Consider the following 25,212-nt stretch of genomic DNA (forward strand, 5'->3'; position numbering starts at 1 on the left):
TTGGATAAGAATGTGATATGAACTCAGTCTCTGACTGCCCTTAACAAACAAAAGTGTGTTGATTTTCCTATTTTGTAAGGTTTTTGTAATGATAGATGTTTTTACCAGTATATATTGATAGTTTTGCTCTTCTGGACATTCCATTTAATTGAATGCAAGTCACACTCCTTAACAATTTCGACTTTATCCTTTGGTGATTTAGATTAAAACTGTTTAGATTTTGTCCATTGTGATCTGAAAATGCTTGTTTCAAAACTTTAGAATGTGAGTCTTCAGTTTTAGATAGCCACAGCTGTATTGAACATACCAAATGTTAGTATGTAAAGCAAATAGTATACATTCTGAAATCTTAAAACCTACGTTGTCGTTCAGAAAATATGTCTTAATAATTGAACATTGACATAAAATTTGTTTTGTGAACTGCCAATACATTATTTTGTGCTATTTACAGAAGAGATAGCTGTTATCCCTTCCTTTCCATCTTTAGATGTTTATTTCCTGTTGTATTTTATTTACCCTATTCATGCCAGCTGCAATTGTCAGTCTTTCAGCAATTTACAGTAATTACAAGAAAAACGAGCATTTAAATAAAATGTCTACAATAGGAACTAAAATTATAAATGTCATGAAAATAAATACATTGGGTGACACCAACAGACCCTTTGGATTAACTCAGTTTTATGGAGGTCTGAAAGGCGAAGGAAGACCTGAGATATCTTTTCAGATATACTGTATGTCTCAGGGTATCAGCTTGAATTTATGAAGACAGAAATCATACTTGTGCATGACCTTAGTCATTAGTATGTTCTACAACAATGGCTCTAAAATGGTAGCCTAAGAACATTATTGTACTTTTGTACTATCAAGTAGGGCTACAATTCTGGGCTGCCAAAATCTGGATTAATGCTAGGTGTCTATTTATCTCTTTGTTGCTATTTAGTGGCAGTCATGATTTTTGCAAGCCATATCTACATGAGTCTTTTATGTAAATAAATTCAACATATTGTTACTATAGTGAGTAGCACTACCTGGTACAGCTAGCATATTCTCATGATTTCAGCTGGGTTAAGAACCTACAGGCAACTGCCTGAAAGTCATATTCTTTCACAGAATATTGTAAAAGTAAAAGAGATTATTTTATATTGCATGATTCTGTATCGTTTATTATCTGACCTGGGATGTTCTTAATAATATCTTGAGATTCCAAGAAACCTAGTGCAAAAGTTTGTGGGGCAGGTGAAAAAGTTAATCTGGCACATAATGTAATTGAATAATGGTTGTGTATTAAATATAGGGATCATTACTTACCCTTATTCAGAAATTGGAATTCTGAAAGTAAAATGATTCTCCTCTAACAAGATACCAATCCCCATCTACCAGTGGGTAGCATTTTTGCAAGGAAAAGGGGATAGTACAATCTGCCAGACATTACATATTATATAGTACCTATCTCTTCCAGGAGTTTCTGTAGGAATATTATAGTTTTATTCTGCTTTGTTAACCAGTTTAAAGTATTACATTATATAGACCAAAAGGCTTTATGTCTCTCTTTTAAAAATTGTAATGTATTAGTTTTAGATTTAAATAATAACGTTCCATTTTGAGAAGTATGTTTGTATTGTTGTTTGTAGTATATTTGGTATGGGGTGGCAATTTATTCAAGAAATCATTTCCTTTCTGATATTGGACAGGTAGTCCTTGACCTCTGACCATTCCTTCAGCAATCCTTCAAAGTTATAACAGTGCTGAATGAAGGGACTTACAACTGGTCCCTGAAGTTATAGAAAGTGCAGTCCGCCTGTGGACATGTGACCTGAGCACTTGGCAGCTCATCTGCACTTACAACCGGTTGCCAAATGCCCTGTGATCATGTGAATGCCATTTGTAATCTTCCCTGCTGGCTTCTCTAGAAAATCAATGGGGAAGCCAGAAGGGAAGGTGAGATATGTTGCCTCCAAGCATGATTTTGGCACGGGGTATTTTCAGCCAGAGCCCAGAGTTGAGAGGCCTCCCATTCATCTCTGAGGACTGGATGACAAAGCTTCATCTTGAAATCCAATTAGGATTTTGGCATGGGATGTTTTCAGCCAGCTCCCAGGGTCTAAAGACTGATTGAAGATGCCCTGTGCCAAAATCCAAGCAGAATTTTTAAATTTTCACTCCCAGGGTAGAGAATTTTCAGAAGCTTCTTGATTCTGGGACTGAAAATCCAAGAGGTTCTGACACCCTCACAAATCTCCTCCCATGCCTCCCCAAGCATCCCCTTGGTCCCTCCCTATCCTGTAGGGCTTGGAGCTTAGAATTTCCTTGATTGTGGGAAGCCGGCAGAAAGCTGCCATGCCTAACAACTGGGACATTAACTCAATGATGACAACTGGGACTGCATGGATTTCCAGCACAAAGCAGTTACACTTTATTGACTGCATTGCTTAGTGACTGAAATTCCCATCCAATTGACATGGAAGATCAATATGCAGGTTCAATACTACTTACATTGAATATTTATATAGCTGTTATTTGTATAGTGAGAAAGTGATTGGTTGCATTTTGAAGGTGCTAATACTCTGCATGATGCTGATAGTTAAGAATAAATTATATGAATCATGACTGTAATATTTCAAGTACAGGAGGTGGTGTCTCTAACCACTCAGTGGGATTACTTTATTCTCCTTCCTTAAGTTGTTTGCTGCTGTGTCCTCAATACTTTCTCTGCTTTGTTTTCTTTATTCCATATCTCATATGGAAATTTTGATAGGGAGAGCTGTGCACAAGTAATGTGGAAGAAGTGCTTGGAAGCCTCAAATAAGCATAATGCTGCGCTACTGTTCATTAAAACAGTCCCTTTCCCCCTTTTTTCTCCAGCCTCTTGCCAAGCCTGGAAAAAAACAAGGGAGTCTGCTTTAACAGACACATTCACTTTAAGCCCTTGACACCTTAAGGAGTTGTGCCTTCTTTGGGCTCATGCAAAATAATTCCGTAGCAGAATTAGGCTTTGCTCAAGCAAAGCCAAAGCAGGATCAGGAAAGCATGCATGGCCCAGGGAGTGGAAGTGGCAAAAGAAACCATTGCAGCCACCTAGTACAATGGAGATCTGGACATTAGTTCATTTTCTAGTTAGGAGCACCACACTCTGGTTAGGGACTGTACAGAAGCATTTTCTTTTTTTCCATTGTCATATAATATTCTAGGAATCTTTAGCCAAATTCAGGTGGCAAAAAAAGGAAGGTTGTGAAATCAGAAATCAATTTTTGCTGTCTACCTCTGCTATGATATTTTATTATTGCATGAATATGTTTCCCCTCCTGTATGTTACTTCATAATGAGGCCTGTAGTTACAGGTGATAAGTAAAGAACAAACAGATAATGTATATTTTTAACCAGCTAACTATAAATGAAGTAGAAAGCTAGAAATGTAAACATGCAAATAGTACTCCCAAATATTCATTTCCAGGCACTTTTTAATTTGCTAGCATCATTATAGGCACATCTGAAAAGAAAAAGAACAGAAGTGAAGTAGAAGCACAGAATGTGAGTGCCCCCTGGTGGTCATGTAGAGGAAAGCTCCTTTCTGGTCTACTTCCCACAAGAGGAATAGAGCTAAGTGTTGATTGCTGAAGGAACTGCTAGAATCAGGGACTGTGATTTTAATATGGAGACGGAAGGTTTCAATCTTAGGAAGTTTTCCCACATTCAGAATGGTTTTGTGTGTCTATAAAGTGACATCAAGAGAAAGGTGGGTATATGACATACTATTCCAATTTTACGTATTTACAAAATATGAAAATAATGGCACTATTCCGAAAGATGCCCTATGACTAGCTATTTGTCCAGCTGAGTTCTTCACATGAAGATCACAGTGCAAAGTGGAGAGTCACATGTGTTGCATGTACAACTACTTAACAAAATTTTATATCACGCTTATTTGCTTCTCTATATGATCTAATATATACATTTTATTTAAAATTAAATAAATTGCTTTTGGATAGTTAAATTGGAAACTTGAACTCTGAAATGGTATTTATAAATATAATGGATTTATCTAAACTCTGTCTTTCTGCTCTAATTCACATGTTAATTTAAAACAAAAAAATCATGTAATGTATGTTCTACATTACAAATGCTTAAATAGTCTGAAAGAATGAAATGTGTAGAAGAATTCGGGTTACAGAGCCAGCATAAAATGCTGAAATATGATATTCTTTTTTTAAAAAAGCAGTAGATATTTAATTAGCAGTTCTACACAGTAATACTTATTTTTCCATTTTTTTCCTCAGTTTATTTATGATGAAAAAGTTGCTTGGTAAGTAGCACGGTTGTCATTTGCCAATTAAGAAAAGTAAGGAAAGCCAGTGTTCTGCTAAGCAGCTCAGGGACCAATTTCCATCCCGTAGAAAAACTAAACAATACAATGATTTGTCTAAATCTTTTTTAAAATTAAAAGTGAAAAAGTCTTTCCCAGGACTTTTGGATCAGCCATCAGGATCAAATAAATTCTCTCAACCAACCTTAAATGTAATGGCAAGTTCACATTTATAAAGAGAAGTTTGGTAATAAGGAATTGTACTCCAGTTTTTAGTGAATGGTTATGATGAGCTATGCTTCATTTTTGATACCCCAGATTTCTCCTTGTACCATCAGGTGGCATCTCACTCTCCATAAGCAATATTATTATTAGAAGGTATCTTGCCCTCTATGCTCAACACTTGTCATCAATCACCCTTCCTTGTGTCGTTGGCCTGAATTTCAGAAGAGAAGGCAATCGTAGTCATGGAATCGTGCTGCTTATTGTTTTTCTCTTTTTTCCTCCTTGGCTGATCACAGGTGGGAGTCTTTAATCCTAGTGCTGATGTACTTCATCTACATTCTTATCATGAAGTAAGTATAATAGGTCCCAACCTATTTATTATTCCATGTTATTTTATCTTAGAAAAATTTGGGTTACATACAGCTTCTACAATGTCCTTTTGCATCTGCTTGAAAGCTTCTCCTCAATATAGTGCAGTTTTTGTATATTTTGGCAGTTATATCTTCCCATTTTAATTAGCAGAGACACCTTGGAGGGTTTTTTTTTTCCTGGCTTCTCCACTTTCTGTCATTGCTCATCCTACTGTCGTATTAGTAAAATATGAGAAAAAACTGGTCACCTGCAAGGCAGCAAAAAAGATTTAGCATTTTCTGTGTCTTATTTGTTTCAACCTTGTGGTCATCTGACCTTCTGCAATCCAGATATGGCAAATCTATCCATATTGCAGCCTGTCTCATTATTAGCCCACAGCTAGGGGGGAAAAGTTGTTACATAGAATGTTTTGTAGAATAGACAAACAGAAGATTATTGAAGGAAACAAAAGAGCTCGATATGTAAATATAGTATAGAAATATGGGAAATAAGTAAGTAAATAGATAGGGCTCTATTTTCCATCCGTGTACATCAAATAAAGCAAAGGCCAAGATTTCTGCAAGCTGAATTCTGCTCTTGATGACTACTTAGACGTGTCCGTGAAGTTATCTTGGCAACTGTATAGAAGCCATTTGCTTTTGTCTCCTTTACAGCCAAGTCTAATTTATAGCCCTGCATTTATTGGTAGCTCCTGTCCAAGTATTAAGCAGGTCTGACTTGGCTTAACTGTTCTGAGATCAGTGAATGTTAATTAATATAAGTCATAGAAAATTGTTCCTACGGGTTTTATCATATGTATTATTTTTACTTTACAAAAAATATTTTTGCTCATTTTCAACATAAACTGTAAATTTATAAGCAGGATTTACCTATCTGTGAGTAGAACTCTGACTCCCAAGATAATCACAAACCATGCCAAAACTAGGAGAGAATAGTGTCAAGGTTCTGCATAATCAGACCCTTAATATCAAAAGGAAATAAAAATGTGAACAAAGCAGTAACTTCTGAACTAGGTTAAAATTTGATTCAATTGGCAGGACAAGTGAAATTATGGGGAACTTCACCATGAGACATCCTCATATCACAAAACAAACTACTTAAAATGATGGACAAGTTAAAGGGCCAGCTGGAGCCAAACTGATTCCTTTCAGCATGAAATTGGGCAAAACATCAAATACTGGGCCTCATGAAGGTACCCCAATAGGAAGGTTGCAGGATTCCAAATGAAAGTTGTCTGGGCCATCCCAAGGAATAATTCAAAAGTAGCTGCACTGCTGTTTCCCCCACCACATTCAGTCAGGAATCTGAAATGAGACCAGGGGTCATATAGCATCTTGACAGTGCCTAAAATAATTCTTAATTCTTTCCTCTTTGTGTAGATTTAATGCCAATCTTCAGCATATGTTTGAACGGAGGACAAAGAATGTAACAAATATGGTGAACGGATTAGCAAATAATACAGAGATGGATGACAACAGCAATTGTGATGCTACAGTGGTATTACTAAAGAAAGGTAACTGTTCCAGTAAGTCAACCTACTTACTTGTAGAACTCTAATATTTAATAAGCTAGAAACTTGGGGCCATCTAGGCATTATTTTTGATCCAATTGAATCTCATCTGTGGGATTTCCCATTTTATTTCCCAATCAATAGCAATAATATGGACCCTCATTTACAAGTCCCAACTCCAAAGCTATTATTTGCTGCACATAGCAACCATTGGGCACAAGTGATTGAGATAAAGTTAGACTCTTTTCTACCCACTCCACTGAACATAATTGTGATATAAATCAATTTCAATGAGAATTCTAAGCAGAGGATGGATGGATGGATGGATGGATGGATGGATGAAAGGAAGGAAGGAAGGAAGGAAGGAAGGAAGGAAGGAAGGAAGGAAGGAAGGAAGGAAGGAAGGAAGGAAGGAAGGTTTTATGAGTGCAGTAGAGTCATTTTTTCTCAGCAGATTTTAAAATATTTTACTAGCCTCATGTGGTATATTTTTTTTTCTATTAACTGTATAAAGATCTAGTGCTAGTTGAACAAACTGAATTTCCTTTTATAAACTATTTTAGATTATTCATATTCTGGCACTGATTTGTATCACTATCTCACTGTAAATTAAGTCACATTGAATACAATTTGGAAATAGTTCATTTCTATTCTATCCTGTATTCATTTTTAGATGTTCAGCTTTTATATATTTAATTTTTATACAATAAGTAAACTGTTTTTCTGTTGTCATTAAGCATTCCTTTAATCATTACTTTAGATGTTCTTTCAGGTTTAGCTGAAGAATGAGATAGGAAGGTCTTAAATAAATAAAGCGAAGAGGCAAAATTAGTCCATTCTCACTGGTAAAAATCTGTAATTTATAAAAATTAAGTATCCATATACTTCTGGTATATATCCATAAATTATCATTTTAAAGTTATCTACAATTTATTTTTCTGTTATAAATTATATATAAATATCTAGATCAGACATCGCCATTCTTGGCAACTTTGAGACTTGTGGACTTCAGCTGGTTGAGGAATTCTGGGAGTTGAAGTCCACAAGTCTTAAAGTTGCCAAGTTTGGAGACCTCTGATCTAAATGTTGTAGTGCTTATCAAAAATATATTTGGCCAATATGAGCAGATAGAAAAATATGATAATAGAGGCAAAAGAAAGTGGTGAATGGATTTAATATATCTAGATTTTTCAGAATTAATTATTGTATGTTTCTAAAAATTAGGGAGATGCTACTAAAATGTTAAATGGAATTGTCAAAAAATACCATAAATTATAGAAATTTCAGATAAGAAAAATTGATGCTGCAAAAGACATTTTCCTTCCGATTTTGTTAATTATTTTTTTAGGAAATTTCCACCGCAAAGCCTCTGTGATCATGGTGGATGAGTTGCTCTCTGCATATCCACACCAGCTATCCTTTTCAGAGGCTGGACTCCGGATTATGATCACAAGTCACTTTCCTCCCAGGACCCGGCTCTCCATGGCCAGTCGCATGTTGATCAATGAGGTATTTACTAGGTTTTATTCAAATGTTATAACTCACCTTTTCTCTTACTCCAACTATTAACTGTATGTTGCTTTTGCTTCCTTTCATCTTGCTCAGAAAGTATTATCTTAGCAGGAAGAAAGCAGTAAAAGAATGTTATCTGCTGCTCAATCCTAAATTTCTCTTGCTTGTGGAGATGTCTATTTAACCCAGAAGTCTTCATTTGTAACTTGGTAACGTTATACTAACCGGAATTTGTTGTTCATAAAACAAGTAAAAGCACTATATTTTGAGTCTGCTTGCTGCACTCAGTTATAACAGGACACAAAAAGGAGTGTTTGGATCAGCAGGCTGTAAATTCCTGGCAAACTAGAATTTGATATGGCATGTAATAATCTGACTTCTCCCATACTCTTCCGGAATCTTTGTCATTGGGATGGCATCATTAGACTTTGGAGCTCTGATAAAAGTTCAGGTTCCTCAAAAGTCAGTCTGCACTGAATATCTGGTTATTTGCAAACATATTTAAAGCTAAAAGATTAATAAGTATTTAAAAATAAAACATTCTCTGTCTATTCAAGTGCTATTGAATTCAGCATTTTATATGCATCTCAAGGAATGAGTATACAAGGCTTAAGGCATCAATAAAAGTTACATATGCTTTAAAAGCACAATGTCCTGATTCAACATTACTGGCATCAGCCAAATATTTCTGAACAAATAATTTGGTCATTTGGTTTTGCACATCTCTTTTTCTTTTCATTTGTTTTATTTATGTTTTAAAAATTCCTGCAGATTTCACTTTAGTTTTGTTTTCTTCCAGAGACAAAGATTAATCAATAGCCGGGTGTATACCAATGGAGAATCAGAGATAGCCATCAAGGTCCCTTTCAAACATACCATGGAGAATGGATCAGGGCTCAGCAACTCTGCTAAAGGAAGCACAAATGGAACCAGAAGAGATGAAGAGGCTGCGGAGGGTGGCAATGAAACAGAGAATGAAAATGATGACAATGAAAACAATGAGAATGATGATGATGAGGAGGAGGAGGAGGAAGATGATGACCATGGCCCTTATACTCCTTTTGATCCACCATGTAAGAAATTCCTGTATTTCTACCTACTGTATCTTTCCTTAACATTTCAAATCCTTTCTTTCATCATTCCTTAAAGCTGAAATATCTAATTTGGAGATATTTACTTTATTGTGTTTTATGGTATTAGAACAACAGAGTATAACAAGTAATGTACCTTCATAAACTTTCTCTTCAATTCTTTTCCCATGCAGATAAAATTAATTCAAATTAATTTACTGGCCTTAAATAATTGTATTCTTTTGATGCCTTGTAGGAAAAGGGGAATAATAAATGCCAGATATTCTTTTCTATATTCAGGGCTTTGTAGGATTTGACAGCTTAATTTACTTTTTTCCCTTTTGGGTTAAGATAGGCAGCCTGGTGTTCCCCCAGATGTTTTAGACTTCATTTTCCACCAACCCCAGCAAGAATGGGATTGTGGACCTCGTGGTTCTAAAAATTTTGTCTAGCACCAAATTGCCTTCTCATCTTTTAGGGGAAAATCTTATAAAATCCTCTAACATTGTTCTATATTAGATGTATGTGTTCCCCTTCCAATGAATAATGTCACAGGTCTATGGACTCTAGAAGAAATTTCAAAAATGTTGAAATATATGAAAGTTTGCTGACCTAAATTACTCAGATTTCTATATTTTGACTAACCATATTCTCCACTGCTGTTTTTAGCATAGCTTTGATTATTTATAAAAAGTGTGGCATAAGAAGTGCAAGTAAATTTCTTTGGATCCTATAAAATGCATTGATTTATTTTTATAGCTGGCATAATAGAAATTATCAAGTGGCTCTTCACCTGGCCTCTATCTTTGCTCTTATACTTCACGGTGCCCAACTGTAGCAAACCCTACTGGGAGAAGTGGTTCTTGGTCACTTTTGCTTCATCTACACTCTGGATTGCAGCCTTTTCCTATATAATGGTCTGGATGGTATGTATTAGGCTTGAGCAGTGGTGGGATTCAATTTTTTTTTACTACTAGTTCTGTGGGCATGGCTTGGTGGGTGTGGCAGGGGAAGGATACTGTAAAATCTCCATTCCCATTCCGCTCCAGGGGAAAGATACTGCAAAATCCCATTCCCTCCCCACCCCACTAACCTGATTTCCAGCTCTGTTCTCCTGTGCAGGGCAACCAAAGAAGACCCAGCCAATCAGTTGGGACTCAGGAGGCAGTGAATAGATGCGGGAGGGGCCAGTCAGAGGTGGTATTTGCTGGTTCTCCAAATTACTCAAAATTTCCGCTACCGGTTCTCCAGAACTGGTCAGAACCTGCTGAATACCACCTCTGGGTTTGAGTGAGATAGCTTTAGATTTGGTAAATGCACTGTCTTCTCACAGTAAAATCTAGCCTTCGTTTTCAGCACTAATCAACCAGAAGCTCATGAGGGAAATATTATTGTCCTCCCAACAGTTGCCAAGCAATCAGTGGAATTATATCAGGAGTCACAAATCTCATGCCCCAGGTGTACTTGTGGCCCCTTCTTGGTTAACAGTCCTTCATCGTAATTGCAAAAAAACATTTCCTGCCATTTTGAGATGGAAAACTATGATGTGTATCTTAAAATAGGCTTGTGGGCATTCCCTTCTCCACAAATCTCAGGAAAAAACAAATTTCTGAACTAGTCCATTTGTTCCACCTTCCCAAATAATTATGCCTATTCTTACAAGACAGGAAAATTTATACAATCGGTCTGTCTTATGTGCATTTGCCAAATCTTTTTGTAATAACCCACATCCTCTAGCCAATCCTAACAAATTGCCCAACTCTGAGTACTTCAAGGCCATCTGAAGACGTCTCCTCTAAACAAGGAGGCATCTTGTGCTCTGGAAAGCATTTATCTCGCTAAATAAGACATCTTTACTCCCAAAAGAAGTTGAGCAAGGATCCATGGGACTAATTATATAGCGTATCCTCTAAGGAGACAGTGATTCAAGCATCACAGCTGAAACTGATTAAATTAACTATTGTTAGCTATTAAACCCCCGATTGCTGAATATCTATGAAACATGGCATCCAGATAATCCGAATGTATCATATTTTGTCAGCAAAAAAAATCATTAAAAGTAGTACAGACCTTGATATTCTCTAAAACAATTATAGGAAGAAGGAATGGGAGTGCAAGTCATCTACTTACAACCTGAAACAACTTAGCAGGTCAGAAGGTTGTGGGTGCCATATGCAGAGGGGGAAAAAAAAACCCTCCGGTACTTATTTGCACTACATCATATAATATTAGTCTTGGTTATGAAGATTCTTCTCCTTTCACAAGCCATGAAGTGGTTTTTAAAGCTGTGGTTCTTAAATTCTGTTTTTCCTCCATCTGGCCTCTAATATAGTGGCCCCCAACCTTTTGGGCACCAAAAGGTTTCATGGAGACAGGTTTTTCCATGGATCAGAAGGGACATGGCTTTGCATGCTGCCTGCATCCCGCTAATGGGACTTCATTTGCATGGCCTGGTTGCTGGCATGCTGCAGACCAGTGCTAGTCCATGGACTAGAGGTTGGGGGCCCCTACTCTAGCAGTCTGCCTTACCATGTTAGTACCTACAGGTCCTTTTGTACACTGCAGCAGACCAGAGTGTTCATTCAGTAACAATTGCTGAGAGTGCTTGCAAGCTCCCTGTTCTAGGTTTCATCCATAATATCACCCAAACCAATTGCAGCATAGGCTTCTTGGAATCCAGTTGGATATAATAACTGTTTCAGCCCATGTTCTAATAAGGACTACTGCCCCGACAGAAATTAGTTGTAGCCATATGGTGATCAGTAGGAAAATCTAAAGCGTCTCCATCCACAGAACACCTCATTGAAAACCAAATGATATAGATAATTGTTTAAGCAACCTGACAATTCATTTTATTTTTCTAGGTCACAGTCATTGGTTTCACTTTGGGTATTCCAGATGTGATAATGGGGATCACATTTCTGGCAGCTGGAACCAGTGTACCAGATTGCATGGCAAGCCTTATTGTGGCAAGACAAGGTATATTTATAATTTGTTACATATGAATATCATAGTTCTTGAAGATATTTAAAAGGCATTCTTTAATTCTGCTTCAGGGTAAAGAAATAACAATTGCTACAATAGAGAATATATATTCATAATATGGAAAAGAGTAGTCTTTGTTCAGATAGGTAGTCAAAAAATAATGATGAAGAAGGATAAGAAATTTCTCTAAAATTGCATGACCTTTTCTTTCTCTTTCCCATCTCTCTTTGATTTTTCACCGTAAGTATGTTATAATGGATTACGCGGATGACAATTTGAAATATAGGGCCACACCTCTTCCTTTTCTTCTTCCTTTAAAATTCCACCCTCATTTTTATTTTTATTTTATTTCTCTTTTTGTAACCCTCAGAACACATTCTGATTCTGATCATAGCTGCTGAAAATCACAGCCTTATCCACTTTATATTTTGGCTCACCTATCCCAATATTACATGTATTGGCCTAACTTCTAAATTGGAGGGCCCTAGATTTTTTTCATCTCTACAACACCACATGTATTATGCTAAAGACATAATATTCCTGTGATGCAACATATGGCAGAGATATTGGTAGACCACATGATTGCCGAAAACAAATATGTCAGCAGCAACCATGCCAAGATTAGTATCTTTCCATGCAGGATCTAATTCTAGGCATACAGGGTGTAGTTCTATACTTTAAAAACAGAAAATGAGTAGAAAATTGCAACCAAGCATGTTGGAGTTGGAACTATATGACTATCAGACTCCTTAGTGTTACAATTTTTTAAGGATTGGGATTTGCCATTGGGGTTAAAATTAAGGTAAATTTTAATCCCAGTGCTGGTTTTGACCTTTAGAGCCTTTCATAGCACAGGCCAGTTATTTGAGAGACTGCCTCTACATGTCATGAGACCCACTACATTTCATCCCATATGGTCCGGCTGAAGAGGTATGTTCTAGGTCCTATCTGCCAAAGAGTTACATCTAGCAGGAGCCAGGAGATGGGTATTTTCTGCTGTGGTATACACTCTGTGGAACATCATCCTCCCAAAGTAAGATTGGCTCCATCTCTGCCCACCTTCAAAACCTGATTGCATCAACAGGTGGTTACAAATGAATTGTGATCTGATGTGGTAGCTCCAATGCACATAATTATAATCTGATGCTCTTTTCTAGCATTTTATGATTTTATGAAAATATGATACTATTTGTTGATTTTTTTCAGCTGATTTTATGGTTTGAGTGTAGTGGCTCGGGGTCACATCTTGTGAGATGGGCAGCCAAAAGGAATATGATAAATAAAAATGTTTTGGTTTTAGTGTTAAGGTTAAACTTCAGTTTAATATCAGTCAGGGGAAAAGGTAGGTTTGAAATGGGGTAAATGTTTTATATTAAGGTTAAATTTAAATTAGCATATTGTCTTGAGTATGGTTAAATTAGGGATCAGGGTTATCATTAAAGTTAGTTTTAATGATATTTATGTTATTTTCATATTGGTATTGGGATATATTGTTGGGGTTAGATTTGTAAATATATGGTGTCATATTGTGGTTAAATCAAAATTATAGTTAGTGTTCAGTCAGGATTATAGTAAAATTTAGCAGAGTCATTTAAGGGCTGTAATTAAGAGGGGAAAGATTCAAGAAGTCTGAATTTTGAAAATGTTAGCATGGGGAAGATAATTTCTTATTACCTTCTCTTCTAACATGCTTATTTTCTTTTCATTTTCACATATGGTTGTGTTCCCCACAGAATGCATCTATCTCAAGGAATGTGCTACTGCACGATAGGCAATGATAATAATTTATGGAGAACAGGTTTTTAATCCTGATTGCTGACTATTACCTTTGTGTTAAGAAGAGATATAACTTTTCAATATTAGTTTCATCTCAGCAAATGCTGTAGAAGAGTTGCTGTTTTGGAGGGAAATGATAGACTAGATCAGGACTGTCAAACTCATGTCATCACAGCGGCATCATGTGACATATCGGGACTTTTCCTCCCTTTGCTAAACCGTGGCCAGCATGTGACTCATGCAGCCCACGGGCCAGGAGTTTGACATCCCTGGATTAGATTAATCTTTTCTCTAATCCTTCTCCAATCCTTTAGACTCAACAGCTTTTTTCAAATCAAAAGCCACATTGAGAAGTGGGAAGGGGGCAATAATGGATGGCAACTGGGTGGAGCCAGGGAGGGCATTGTTATTAGCTTTAATATAGCCTCCTACTTCATTGGACACTGGGTATCTTATAAAAACATAATGCTAAATCAAAACAAACATAAAATAAAACAAGACTAAACAACTATTAAAACAAGTAAGACAATTTATCTCTTACATACATTAATCCCAGGTCTGGGATGAAAGCCAGGTTTAAAGGTTTTTCAGAGCCCTAGGAGGGAATTTCTGGGCCTCAGCCTCTGTGGAGGGATGTTATTCCAGAGGGTGTGGGCTGCATTAGAGAAGGCACACTTTATAGGTCCTGTAAGATGACAACTTTTAAAAGAGGAGACCTGGAGCATATCTACTCTGCCTGAATGTACCAGATAGGCAGAACAATGGGAGAAGGGCAGCCCTTTAAGTAACCAGGTGCTATGCCATGGAGGGCTTTACATGTAAATTATCTTTGATACAGTTATCATTGTACTCAGAATACAATAATGATCGCATTTATTGTTAGTATTCAATACCAATGTAATTCTAGTGAAAGTAACTAAACATTATATCATTATTATTTCCATTTTATCATTACCATGTGTTATTAAACACTTTGATATATCTATTAATATTAAAATATATTATAGTAGTTTGGCACATTGTTTTATTAAGCTCATTTCATCTTTAAATCTGTTCTCTCTCTGCTGAATTTGTATCTTGTTGTCAACTACTCAAAAAGAAAAAAAAAACATTATATAGAAAACTGAGAACAACCAAATAGATAATATCTCTCTCACAGAGAAGAAAGGAGAAGAAAGAAAAGAGCAGTAGAGTTATAGTCATTATGTACTATAAACTTTGGAGTTTCATGTGAAACTTCACTTTAAACTCTTTATTGAAAGCAATATGTTGCAACCACTTTTGCTGTATACTAAGTTATGCTAATGAAAACAGTGACAAAAACAGGATGAACAGGAAGCCTCAAGCACCGCCCCCCCCATCCATTCACCCTAAAAGACAAATGGTAGGGAGGCTTTTTAAATATCTCCATAATAACATTGGAGCAGTAATTTCTCCATTTCTTAACTTCTGCTTATACTTCATTCTGAAGAAAGCTTACAGATGCTTTTACAACATCTTAGCTGTATAATAAAAGCAATGCCCAGCTATAGATTTAGAGACCTGCTTCAGTAGCTCTGTTTTGCAGTAATTCTGATTTATCTACTTTCTTGTGTTGCAGGAATGGGTGACATGGCCGTTTCTAACTCCATCGGAAGCAATGTCTTTGATATTCTAGTTGGCCTTGGCCTTCCATGGTCTCTACAGACTCTAGCAGTAAACTATGGCTCTGTTGTAAGTTTTACATTTGCCTAAATGAATGCAAATGCATAAGATGGAAGATAACTTTCTAGACATAACCAGAACTCAGAAGAAATTAAGAATTAAGGTGGATAACAATTTAGACTGGTACTACCTTATTGTTAGCAAGGAATTCTACCTGTGGCATGGATACAAGTAAAACTGATAGCTTCTCTATATAGCTTCTCTATGTAACTAAAAAGGTTACCTGTTGGTTTCATTAGTTATATCCCAATCCAAAAACCTTTTCAACAGATTAGATTTCCTGCTTTCAATAAGAAAATTAAAAGGGGAGGTGGAAGGAAAATTGTATGAGAAGCATAAAATGGTATCATCATTCTAGAACAAGCGTGTCCAACCCACAGATGTGGGCCATTGGCCAACTAATAATGTGACCTCACAAGACCCCCCAAAATAAATGAATGTTATTTATATGTGTCCCAAGACAATTCCTCCAGACTCAGTGCAAACTACTGTAGGCAAGCCAAAAGATTCGACATGTCTGATCTAGAAAGATGTGGATGTGCATTGAAATCGAAATATATAGGTTGATAATAGTTACATGTTATGCTCCAAAGTATTAGGATAATTTAAAAAATAATCAATGAGAAACTTTTCTGTCACCTTAAATCAGGGGTTCTCCCCTGGGGGTGCGAGACGATATTCCAGGGGGTGCGAGAAAAGTCCAGGTAAATAATAGGATATTGGCTATATGTTGGCATTTTTATTTATTATGCAATGGATTAACTTTGTTTTCATTTTAGAGTTAAGTATTGTTATTTAGTGGCCGTCACATACATAGCTGTAAAGATTCAATCCTACCATATATTTAACACATTCAGTAGTTCCTAAAGTCTAAATTTCAGGGGGTGCGAGGTTCGAGTGAAATTTCTTTAGGGGTGCGGGGCGAAAAAAAGGTTGGGAACCACTGCCTTAAATGAACCAGAGTGACTGTACTTATAGCATGTGAAGTAATAGTATTTTTAGCATAATAATGCAGAAATTACCATATTCCCTTCAAATACCTCATAAAGCTAATCAGTTTTAAGTCTTCAATTGCTAATCAAAACTGGAAAGTACCAATATAAAAATAATATTGACAACGCAGAAATATTAAGATAATAACAAGTTACAGAAAAGGGTTTGCAAACTATTATGAGTCATTAATGCCCAATCTCCATACCCTGCTAGACCTCTTAGAAATCTGCCTCAAAGTTCCAAGACCCTTTTTTCAATAGACTTACAGTATATATTCACACAAGCATAATTTCACATCCAATGCTATTCTACAATACCTGTATTTATAATTGATTGTAGAAGATTTACAAGGAAGAAAATAAGAGCATGCCAAGAAGTCAAAACAAAACAATTCTGTTTACCAAGCTTATCCAAGCAGTCAAATAGAAAAGGAAGCAAATGGGAGCAAACTACTTTATAGGGTCAAAACATTGATTGTTTTGCTGCTATGGAACTGGCACTAGCCACCCAATGTAAAAGTAGCCCTTCCTGGCATAGCAGCTTTCTGAAAAGAAGGAAAAAAATCAGATAATCCCATTGCATTATGAATGGATTCAGACCCACTAATGCAGTCCCAAGAATGGTCCCTGACAAAACGTAAGGAAGAGCACTGTAAAGATGAGACAAACCTGAGAGTAATCCAGTGTAATTAGGTGATTTACAATTAGACCCGAGGGAGCTTGAAAAAACATCAGCTGAATATAGATGAAATAGTAGCTGCTGCAAGAACTTTTGGTTAAGAGTAGCTGCTATTCACTGACACAACTTAGTTGTGTTAATGTGTCAACACTGATTATCCAACAGTCAGTGCACCCTCCGTTTTCTGCTTGAATCTTAAATTTTTATCTCCAGACCTTTGTCTAAGTCTTGAACTGGTTTTGCTTTTGACTTCTGAGCCTATTTGCTAACTTGCCTTTGTTCCTCTGGCTACGAGTAATTCTTTTGTGCAATGAGATCTTGGTCACTATAATTACTTTGCTGTTCCAAATCCCTGATATAGTCCTATATAAATATAGTTAAGTAATAAATAAATACAGCAAATGTAAAACGTAATGAAAAAATGTGCCTTTGAGAGCAGTATTGCTAGAAAAGAATAAACAGCATCAATTTGAACTGACCTATTTAGGGATAAGTATGATTTGTTAAATGAAAAATAAATGAACTCAAAAACTATGTCTAATGGACAGCTTAAATTGAACTATGAAAGGAACTGAAATTTATATATCTATAATGACTGTAACATGATTGAATTTTTCAATAATTTCCATTCTACATTTAACAAATAGGGCAACCAGACCCTGGGACATTGCAATTGTCTTAAATATGAGTAAGTTGCTAAGCATCCAAATTTTGATCATGTGACTATGGGATGCTACAACAGTCATAAGTGTGAAAAGTGGTCATAAGTCATTTTTTCAGTGCCTCTGTAATTTCAAATGGTCACTAAACCATTGTTATAAAGTTGAGGATTACCTGTACTTGAAAAAACAAGAGTGAAAATGAACTGAGGCCTGAAGTTGCATCTTGAGAGCAACCTGTCATATTTTTGAAGCAAGTTTGAAGAGTCCAAAGAATTGGAATACGGCATGCTAACCTTCAGATACTTCAGTTCATGACGGAGGAAGAAAAAGGTTAGATCAAAGAAAGGAAGTGCTTCAATGGAAACTGACAGGGAAAACCTTTTATCCATAACAACCCTTTAACAATGCAGCCAATTACTGAGAGATGGTATTAGCTTAAGTAACTTGACAATTCCTTTTATTTTTCTAGGTTATAGTCATTGGTTTCATCACTCTGAGTACTCTAAATGCAGTAATGGGGATCATATTACCAGATTTCAGGGCAAGACTTCTTGTAGCAGCATTGTAATACCTATTAATATTAATGTACATTACAGTAGTTTGGCAGACAATCTCATTAACTCCATTTCAACTTTAAATTTGTTTTGTCTCTCTGCTGTATTTGTGTTTTGCTTTCAATGACTCAAAGTACAGAGATATCCTCAGAGAAGCAAGCAGAACAGAATAGAGTAACAGTTGGAAGGGATTTTGGAGATCTTCTAGTCCAACCCTACTCAGGCAGGAAACCCTATATCATTTCAAGCAAACGGTTGTCCAATATCTTCTTTAAAACCTCCAGTGTTGGAGCATTCACAACTCCTGGAGGCAAGTTGTTCCACTGATTAATTGTTCTATCAGGAAATTTCTTTTTAGTTCTAGGTTGGCTTCTCTCCTTGATTAGTTTCCATCCATTGTTTTTTTGTCCTGCTTTGGAGAATAGCTTAACTCCCAGAATAGGGATGTAGCAACTGTGTATTCTAACCTTTGGAGTTTCGTGCAAACTTAACACTCCTTGATGAGGCTAATTTGGTACCAAACCACTACTGGTGCATACCAAGTTACAACAATGGCAAAAACAGGTTGAACAGGAAGCATCGTGCACTTTCTTCTTAATCCCCCCATTCCCACCAAGTTGCACCGAAGGAACAAACAGGTAGCCACACCCTTAAGACACCTCAGAGTATGCCAAAGGAAGAAAACTTGCCAGATCCAAGAAAGGAGGTGCTGCAATGGAAGCTGGCAGTGAGAAATTTTCACCTGCAACAATAGATTTAACACGGAGGCCAATTACTGACAGAGCTGACAGCCATCTCTTTAATGGATGAATTCAAGCATAATTGTGGCAGTTGTCTGGCAAGGATGTTTTAACTGTACTGAGGGCTGAAATGGCTCCTCCCAATTTTATAATTCTACTATTTTATGTAGGGCCTGCCAGAGGTTGGTTTTGACTTTGCCAGCAGGTCCTCATCTTCCCTGAGCCAGGTGCTGCAGCAGAAGTAGAAAGCAAAGAATGCTGCTCTTCCTATTTTCTTATTTTTACTCTCCATGCAAGGGAACTGGAGTCAGCTTTTCTTGAACAGTATATTATAAACTCATCCGTTTATTCAGTGAAATCATGAAGGGAATTTTTCCCCTTGCCATCCTGTGAGAAATGGAAACTCCACGGGGTAGTCCTGATCTAAAAGATTGCCTCACTAATACCTCCCAAACCCCCTTAAGATGTAAAGGAGGGTTTAGGAGCCCTGGGGGTGCAAATGCAGGCAATCTCTACCCACAGCCTGGGGTTTGATCCGGATGGGGCTCAAGTTGACTCAACCTTCCATCCTTCCAAGTTTGTCAAAACGAGGGCTCAGATTGTTGGGGGCACTATGCAAATAATGCTTATATTGTAAATCGTCCAGAGAGTGCTATAAAGTGCTATAAGTGTTTACTTACCATAATGTGGGAAGGGAGAAAGGGGAGCCCTTTCCTCTCTGCATGTAATGTTCTCAGTTGGTGTCATGAGCTATACCGATAGGCTTCCCTTCCCTATGAAATGTCTCTTTAATCCTGAGAGGTGATTTCCTGGTCAAACTTCAAGAGGACTTCCTCTGCAAATCAGCTTCCCAATGGCTGGTGCTTAAATAGTTGCTTTCTTGATACAGCTAGTGCTTTTGCATGCACCCCTTTGTCTGTTGTGAGAAGAGGAAGCAGTGATGTAGTGACATTGAAGTATGCTACAGCCAGAAGGGGGAGTTATTGGAGAACTGGTTCATTTCTATTTTTTCTTTAGTTATTCTTTTGTGCATTTCCTGGTTCCTCATAGCTTGCCCCCTCCCATTGGACTTTTCTCCGGGTGTGGCACCGCTGATGTATAGATTAGAAGTACATCTTGCCAACACTTTAGCCAGGGATAACTCTCTTTTGTTTGCCTGCTATTTTTTGTTTTTTGAGTCATATGCCAGGAGGCTTTCTTGCCCCAAGAAATCCAATCTTTGTTTCAGGAAACACCGCTGTAATGCCACTGTGGGCAGCTGAATCTCTAAACCAAGTACGTGGAAAAGCTGCAAAGTCTTCAGTTGCAACACTCCCAGGGAATTTTTACCCAGGGAAAATTCCCTAGGGAAATTTGCCTGCTTTATTCATTAAAGAGACTCTATAAAATTATATCCAGCATGAAGAAGAGTGATTTCTTGGCCCTTTCATGCAGTGATCCTGCATTGGATCAGGCTGCCCTCTAAGAATATAAAAATATCCTAGATGCATTTTCTTGTTATTGTGCCCAGTCTGGCTTTGGGAATTAAGGAGAAGAGACCAAAAAATGATGATAGGTATGGCAAAGCTAAATGAAAATCAAAGTCTTAATCCATATATTCTTTAATATATCTATGATATTCTGTATTTTAAATTAATTTTTACACTTCGTTTTGCCTCTGCATACTGTGAAGACAAAATAAGAAATGGCTGATACTGATGCAACACTACTGAGCATTACTTTGACGCAGAAACATTTTGTTTTAATTGCTCATTAGGCAGAAAACAACTTTACAAACTAGGAAGAAAGTCCTTCTGTTGAACGAACAAGAAATGCATTGTTAACAGGGCATGAACTTTAATCCTCAGTTATTTTGTGGTGACAGATGAATGCTTTTCTTCTTCTCTCTTTCTGTACATCTGTGAGCCCAGCTGAGCATCTAGAATCTGGAAGTCATCCCATCACCTTTAGAAGAAAAAGATTTGTCTGCTAGAGATGCCCTGAGCCCTCTGAAACAATGGCAGTTTGCCACTAAAAATATTTGGATAACCTAAAGAAAATAAAAGCAAGCCAACAAATACTAGTTAGAAATATGTCTGGAAAATAATTGTGTTTCTTGGACATTGTCCTGATATTTATATGGCTCCAGGAAAAAAAATTAACGGATTTGTTTAACTTTTTAGAGGCTTGAAAGTAGATTTTTTCACCTATCTTGATCATAAATATTGATCATGTAGCATGGACTTTAAAAAAAGCAGCATGTAAAATTGACACCATATAACCCTTTTTCTAGAAGGAAAATAGGAAATGCATTTACATACCCTAAGTAATACTGAAATTTTTTTTCTAGCCATCTTCAGTTTTAAACAGCTGTAGTTTAAATGTGCTGTCCCAGCAGACTTTATTTCTAACTATGCATTATGATCCCACTGAAGTTCCAGTTAGATCATGTGTATAATGGAATAGAGCCAAGTACAAAAATATACACATCTGTTACTACTAAGGTTGCTAACGGGAATCCATCTCTTTTACTGTTGGGAAATGTCTTGTTTCTGAAAACTTTTAAAGGTCTAGGGACATTTCATCCAGAATAGTTTACCAATAGTTTACTAATTATCACTCTGATGCCTTTATCTGTATAATACAAAATAATCTTATGTCTGTTTATTTATAACCTTTAATTGGACCAAATAGTGCTTCATAGGGAAACCATTTTTGAATTAATATACTTCAAATGGTCTCACTTAGAGAATTTGTTGAAAATCCAGGGCCCATTACTCCCATGGGTTAGCCAATGGAGAAGCCAGCAAAAAGTTGGAAGTCACTTCTGTTTTGCCTGTCTTATGGGGATTCTGTTCCTCTGTTTACATAAATGGAAATACTGCTGAAATGATGACCCAGCGTGTTGCAGGTTGTCTAGTGCTAAGAGTGCAACCCTATACATTATTATTATAATGTGTCTTAAGCAAGATTGCTTTTATATAAATAGGTATAGTATTGCACTCCTAGAAACTGATGTACTATTAAGAGTCAGATTATATGCATATATAGTATATCAGAGATAGGAAGAGTGAGCTGTGCCCATCTAAAGGCATTTTTTTGGGGTGGGAAGAAACATTTGTAAAAATAGTTTTCAGTGCCTAGGAGCCCTGGTGCTGCAGTGGTTAGCAGGCAAAACATCCTGATTGGCAGAAGCTATTGATCCCTCAATCCATATGAGAGGAATTGCAATCAGAGATGAAATGAAGACATCTTCTTCTATATATATAAAAGTGAAATACCACTCACGCATCATCACAAAATCCCCAGAACTGTAAAGCCTACAAACTTGAAATTTGGCACATATGTTCCTCTTGGCTTCTAGGTGCTCACCAAGAAAGGATTTTTCAAAATGACCACCAGAGCATTAGTATTTTGTATTTTATTATTAACACACTCTGATGCTAAGGAGTTCTACTCTTCCTCCCCACCTGAAAAGAAATCTGTTCCAGATGCAAAACACAAGCAGAGGGGAGGAGTTTCAGTAGTACAGAACAGTTGAGCGAAGCCACGCCCAGGCTCCTTGCTGTCTGCTTGCTCACACAGCAAATACTGTTTCAGTTTCCAAACAGCCCTCAACTCTCTCACACACTGATAGAATGCTAGCCATGTGAATACCAATGGATGCTGGTAGGCAGAGGCAGCATTTCCCCCACCCCCTTATTTTCCTCCCCCAAATCTAAGCCTTTCAGAAATATACAAACTGAGTCCTAGATGAAAGACAGGATTCAGAATTCATGTGTTGCTTTTAAGGACACTGTTTTATTAGTTCTTTTATGTTCAGAGGAATTGTAAAATGCTTCACTGACAGGTCTATAATTCCCAATTATTTGAGTATGTCAACGCTTTCTTTTGTGCCTTGGATTTGGACTCTACTTTTCTGGTAGAATGTAGTCTGGACTCTGGAGTGCAGTAGGCAGGAGCTCTTTCCCAGAGAGCAAAAAACAATTCACGGAGTCTATTTATAGTTATTGCAAATAATTGCTTTAGTCTGGTAAGATGTTTGTTTGTAAGTGTATAATAATAAAAGAACTATCCAAGATTAACTCCATATGTCGTTCTTGGTTCTTCGGGCTTACATTTTTTCATCCATTGTTCAGCCAGACAATCTTCATTAGAGAAAAGGATACTAATTTTATGATAATTACAGTGATAAACAATTCCACAATTTTCAGTCCAATTCTAGGAAAATAAAAAGGAAGGTAGGTTGGATTCTTCTACTCAAAACCTGGAAATGCAGTCTTGACTCAATCTTGAAAGGTAGCTATGCAACTGCAGCCTTTCACATTGGAATGTTTTAATGAAAAGTTCCCTTATTAAATCATTGAAGCCAAAGCTCTCTCTGTAAAATGGAATACACAGAGACAGAGACATAGAAAACAACATAACATTGGTTAGCACAAAGGCTAATAACACAAAATTCTAAATAATCAGTAAAACCAGTCTAGCAAAATTAGTCATTGCCTTTTTGAATAAATTTGTTGATAGACTATAGACAAGCCCTTCTTCCTCTTCTTTCTTCAACAATTTACAGTTTACAATTTACAATTTTACAGAATACAAAAATAACTAAAAGCCAGTCTCTTTAGTAGAAACTGACTATTGCTTTTCCCAACCAAGAAAAATGTTCCATCTCTGATAACCTAGTCTCACCATAGCTGGAGCTGGGAAGGTCGCCATGGAATTGGCTGGGTGCAGGAATTAATGCTATCCATGGCCTAGTGCACTGCTTGCTCATATGTGCAGGCCTTACTGTTTGAGTGCGCCCCTCACACCCACGTCCAGCCCACCAGAGTTCACCGCCCTGAGGGAGGAATGAGGAGAAGAATGTTGAGGCTTTGCACTGGCTGATTGGCCAGGCAGGGAGTAGGTCAGCCGGGGCTGGCTGGCTGGTAGATCATAACTGTTCAGCTGGCTCCTGCAGCTGCCAGCAACTTGGGTGAAGAAAAGATGCAGCAGACACCCCATTTGCATGCAGCTGTGCTCCATGGGGCAATGAGGTCTCATTCTTCCCCAGTGCAGCAAACTCGGGCAGGCTGGATATGGGTGTGAGGGGCCTTGCCCCACAGTGCCTCCTTGCTTGGTCGAAGGCTTCATTCAAACAGGCTGGTGCACACAAGCGAGCTGCTCACCTGGGCCACAGACACTGTTGGTTCCTGCACCCGACCAATTCTGCTTCCATGGCCAGCCTTACTGTCTGAGTGCAGGAATGAAGCCTTCAACTGAGCAAGGAGGCACTGTGGGGCCAAGACCCTCATACCTGCACCCAATGCACCAGAGTTCACCACACTGGGGGAAGAATGAGACCTCATTGCCCCATGGAGCACACCTGCATGCAAATGGGACATTTACTGCACCTTTGTTTTCTTCAGCTCAGATGCAGCTGGGCCACCCAAGCTGCTGACAGCAGCAGTGGTGGCAGGAGCCACCTGAACAGCCATGTTCCCCCCACTCCCCAGCCATCCAACTGTGCCTGATCTACTTCCTACCTGACTAACTGGCCAGCACAAAGTCTCTCCTCCTCCTCCACATCTTCCCCACTCAAGCGGATAGCCGGTTCGCCAAACTCAACAAAAATTAGGTACCAATTGTGCTGAACTTGTGTGAACCGACTGAATCCCACCATGGGCTAGATTCACTTAACAACCAGGTTACTAACTTATCAACTGCAGTGATTCACTTAACAACTGAGGCAAGAAATTATCATAAAATGGGGCAAAACTCACTTAACAAATGTCTCACTTAACAATAGAATGTTTATACCTTGTAAAAGAAATTAAACTAAGTGCTATTATAAATTAGATATTTTTAATCCCACTTTTGTTATTTTTATATGTAATTCAAGTCAGTAAACATATCTTATACTCCTTCCTCTTCCTATGAGTTGGTCTGAGAGAGAGTGCTTAGTCCAAAGTCACTGAACTGGCTTTCATGCCTAAGGCAGAACTAGAACTCAGAACCTCCTAGTTTCTAGACCAGCACTTTAACTGACTTTAATATGCCTCTATTTTAAGATTAGGCCTGTCTTATGATGTGCTTCTTGCAAAGGGGTTCCCACTCACCAAAACTAATATTTGCTTGCTGATACTGTCACTTTTTAATTGAATATGTAA

General features: G+C 37.4%; 1 protein-coding gene across 5 annotated transcripts in view; it reads left to right on the forward strand.

Moving 5' to 3' along the window:
* Window positions 1–25,212, forward strand: part of SLC24A3 (solute carrier family 24 member 3) — a 227,900-nt gene that overhangs the window by 190,882 nt on the left and 11,806 nt on the right. For 2 of the 5 annotated variants that reach the window (XM_087930631.1, XM_026700978.2), the window contains exons 8-15: window positions 4,275–4,300; window positions 4,822–4,875; window positions 6,277–6,422; window positions 7,756–7,916; window positions 8,719–8,992; window positions 9,749–9,915; window positions 11,854–11,968; window positions 15,351–15,463. In XM_087930631.1, coding sequence (XP_087786757.1) covers window positions 4,275–4,300; window positions 4,822–4,875; window positions 6,277–6,422; window positions 7,756–7,916; window positions 8,719–8,992; window positions 9,749–9,915; window positions 11,854–11,968; window positions 15,351–15,463 — 1,056 coding nt within the window. Of the gene's footprint in view, window positions 1–4,274; window positions 4,301–4,821; window positions 4,876–6,276; window positions 6,423–7,755; window positions 7,917–8,718; window positions 8,993–9,748; window positions 9,916–11,853; window positions 11,969–15,350; window positions 15,464–20,991; window positions 21,180–25,212 lie in introns of those variants that run through there. The other 3 variants (XM_087930633.1, XM_087930634.1, XM_087930635.1) reach the window with 2 other exon arrangements.

The sequence above is a fragment of the Pseudonaja textilis genome, chromosome 3 (assembly GCF_049901715.1).
Source record: "Pseudonaja textilis isolate UNSWEBS1 chromosome 3, rPseTex1.2, whole genome shotgun sequence".
Lineage (NCBI taxonomy): Eukaryota > Metazoa > Chordata > Lepidosauria > Squamata > Elapidae > Pseudonaja > Pseudonaja textilis.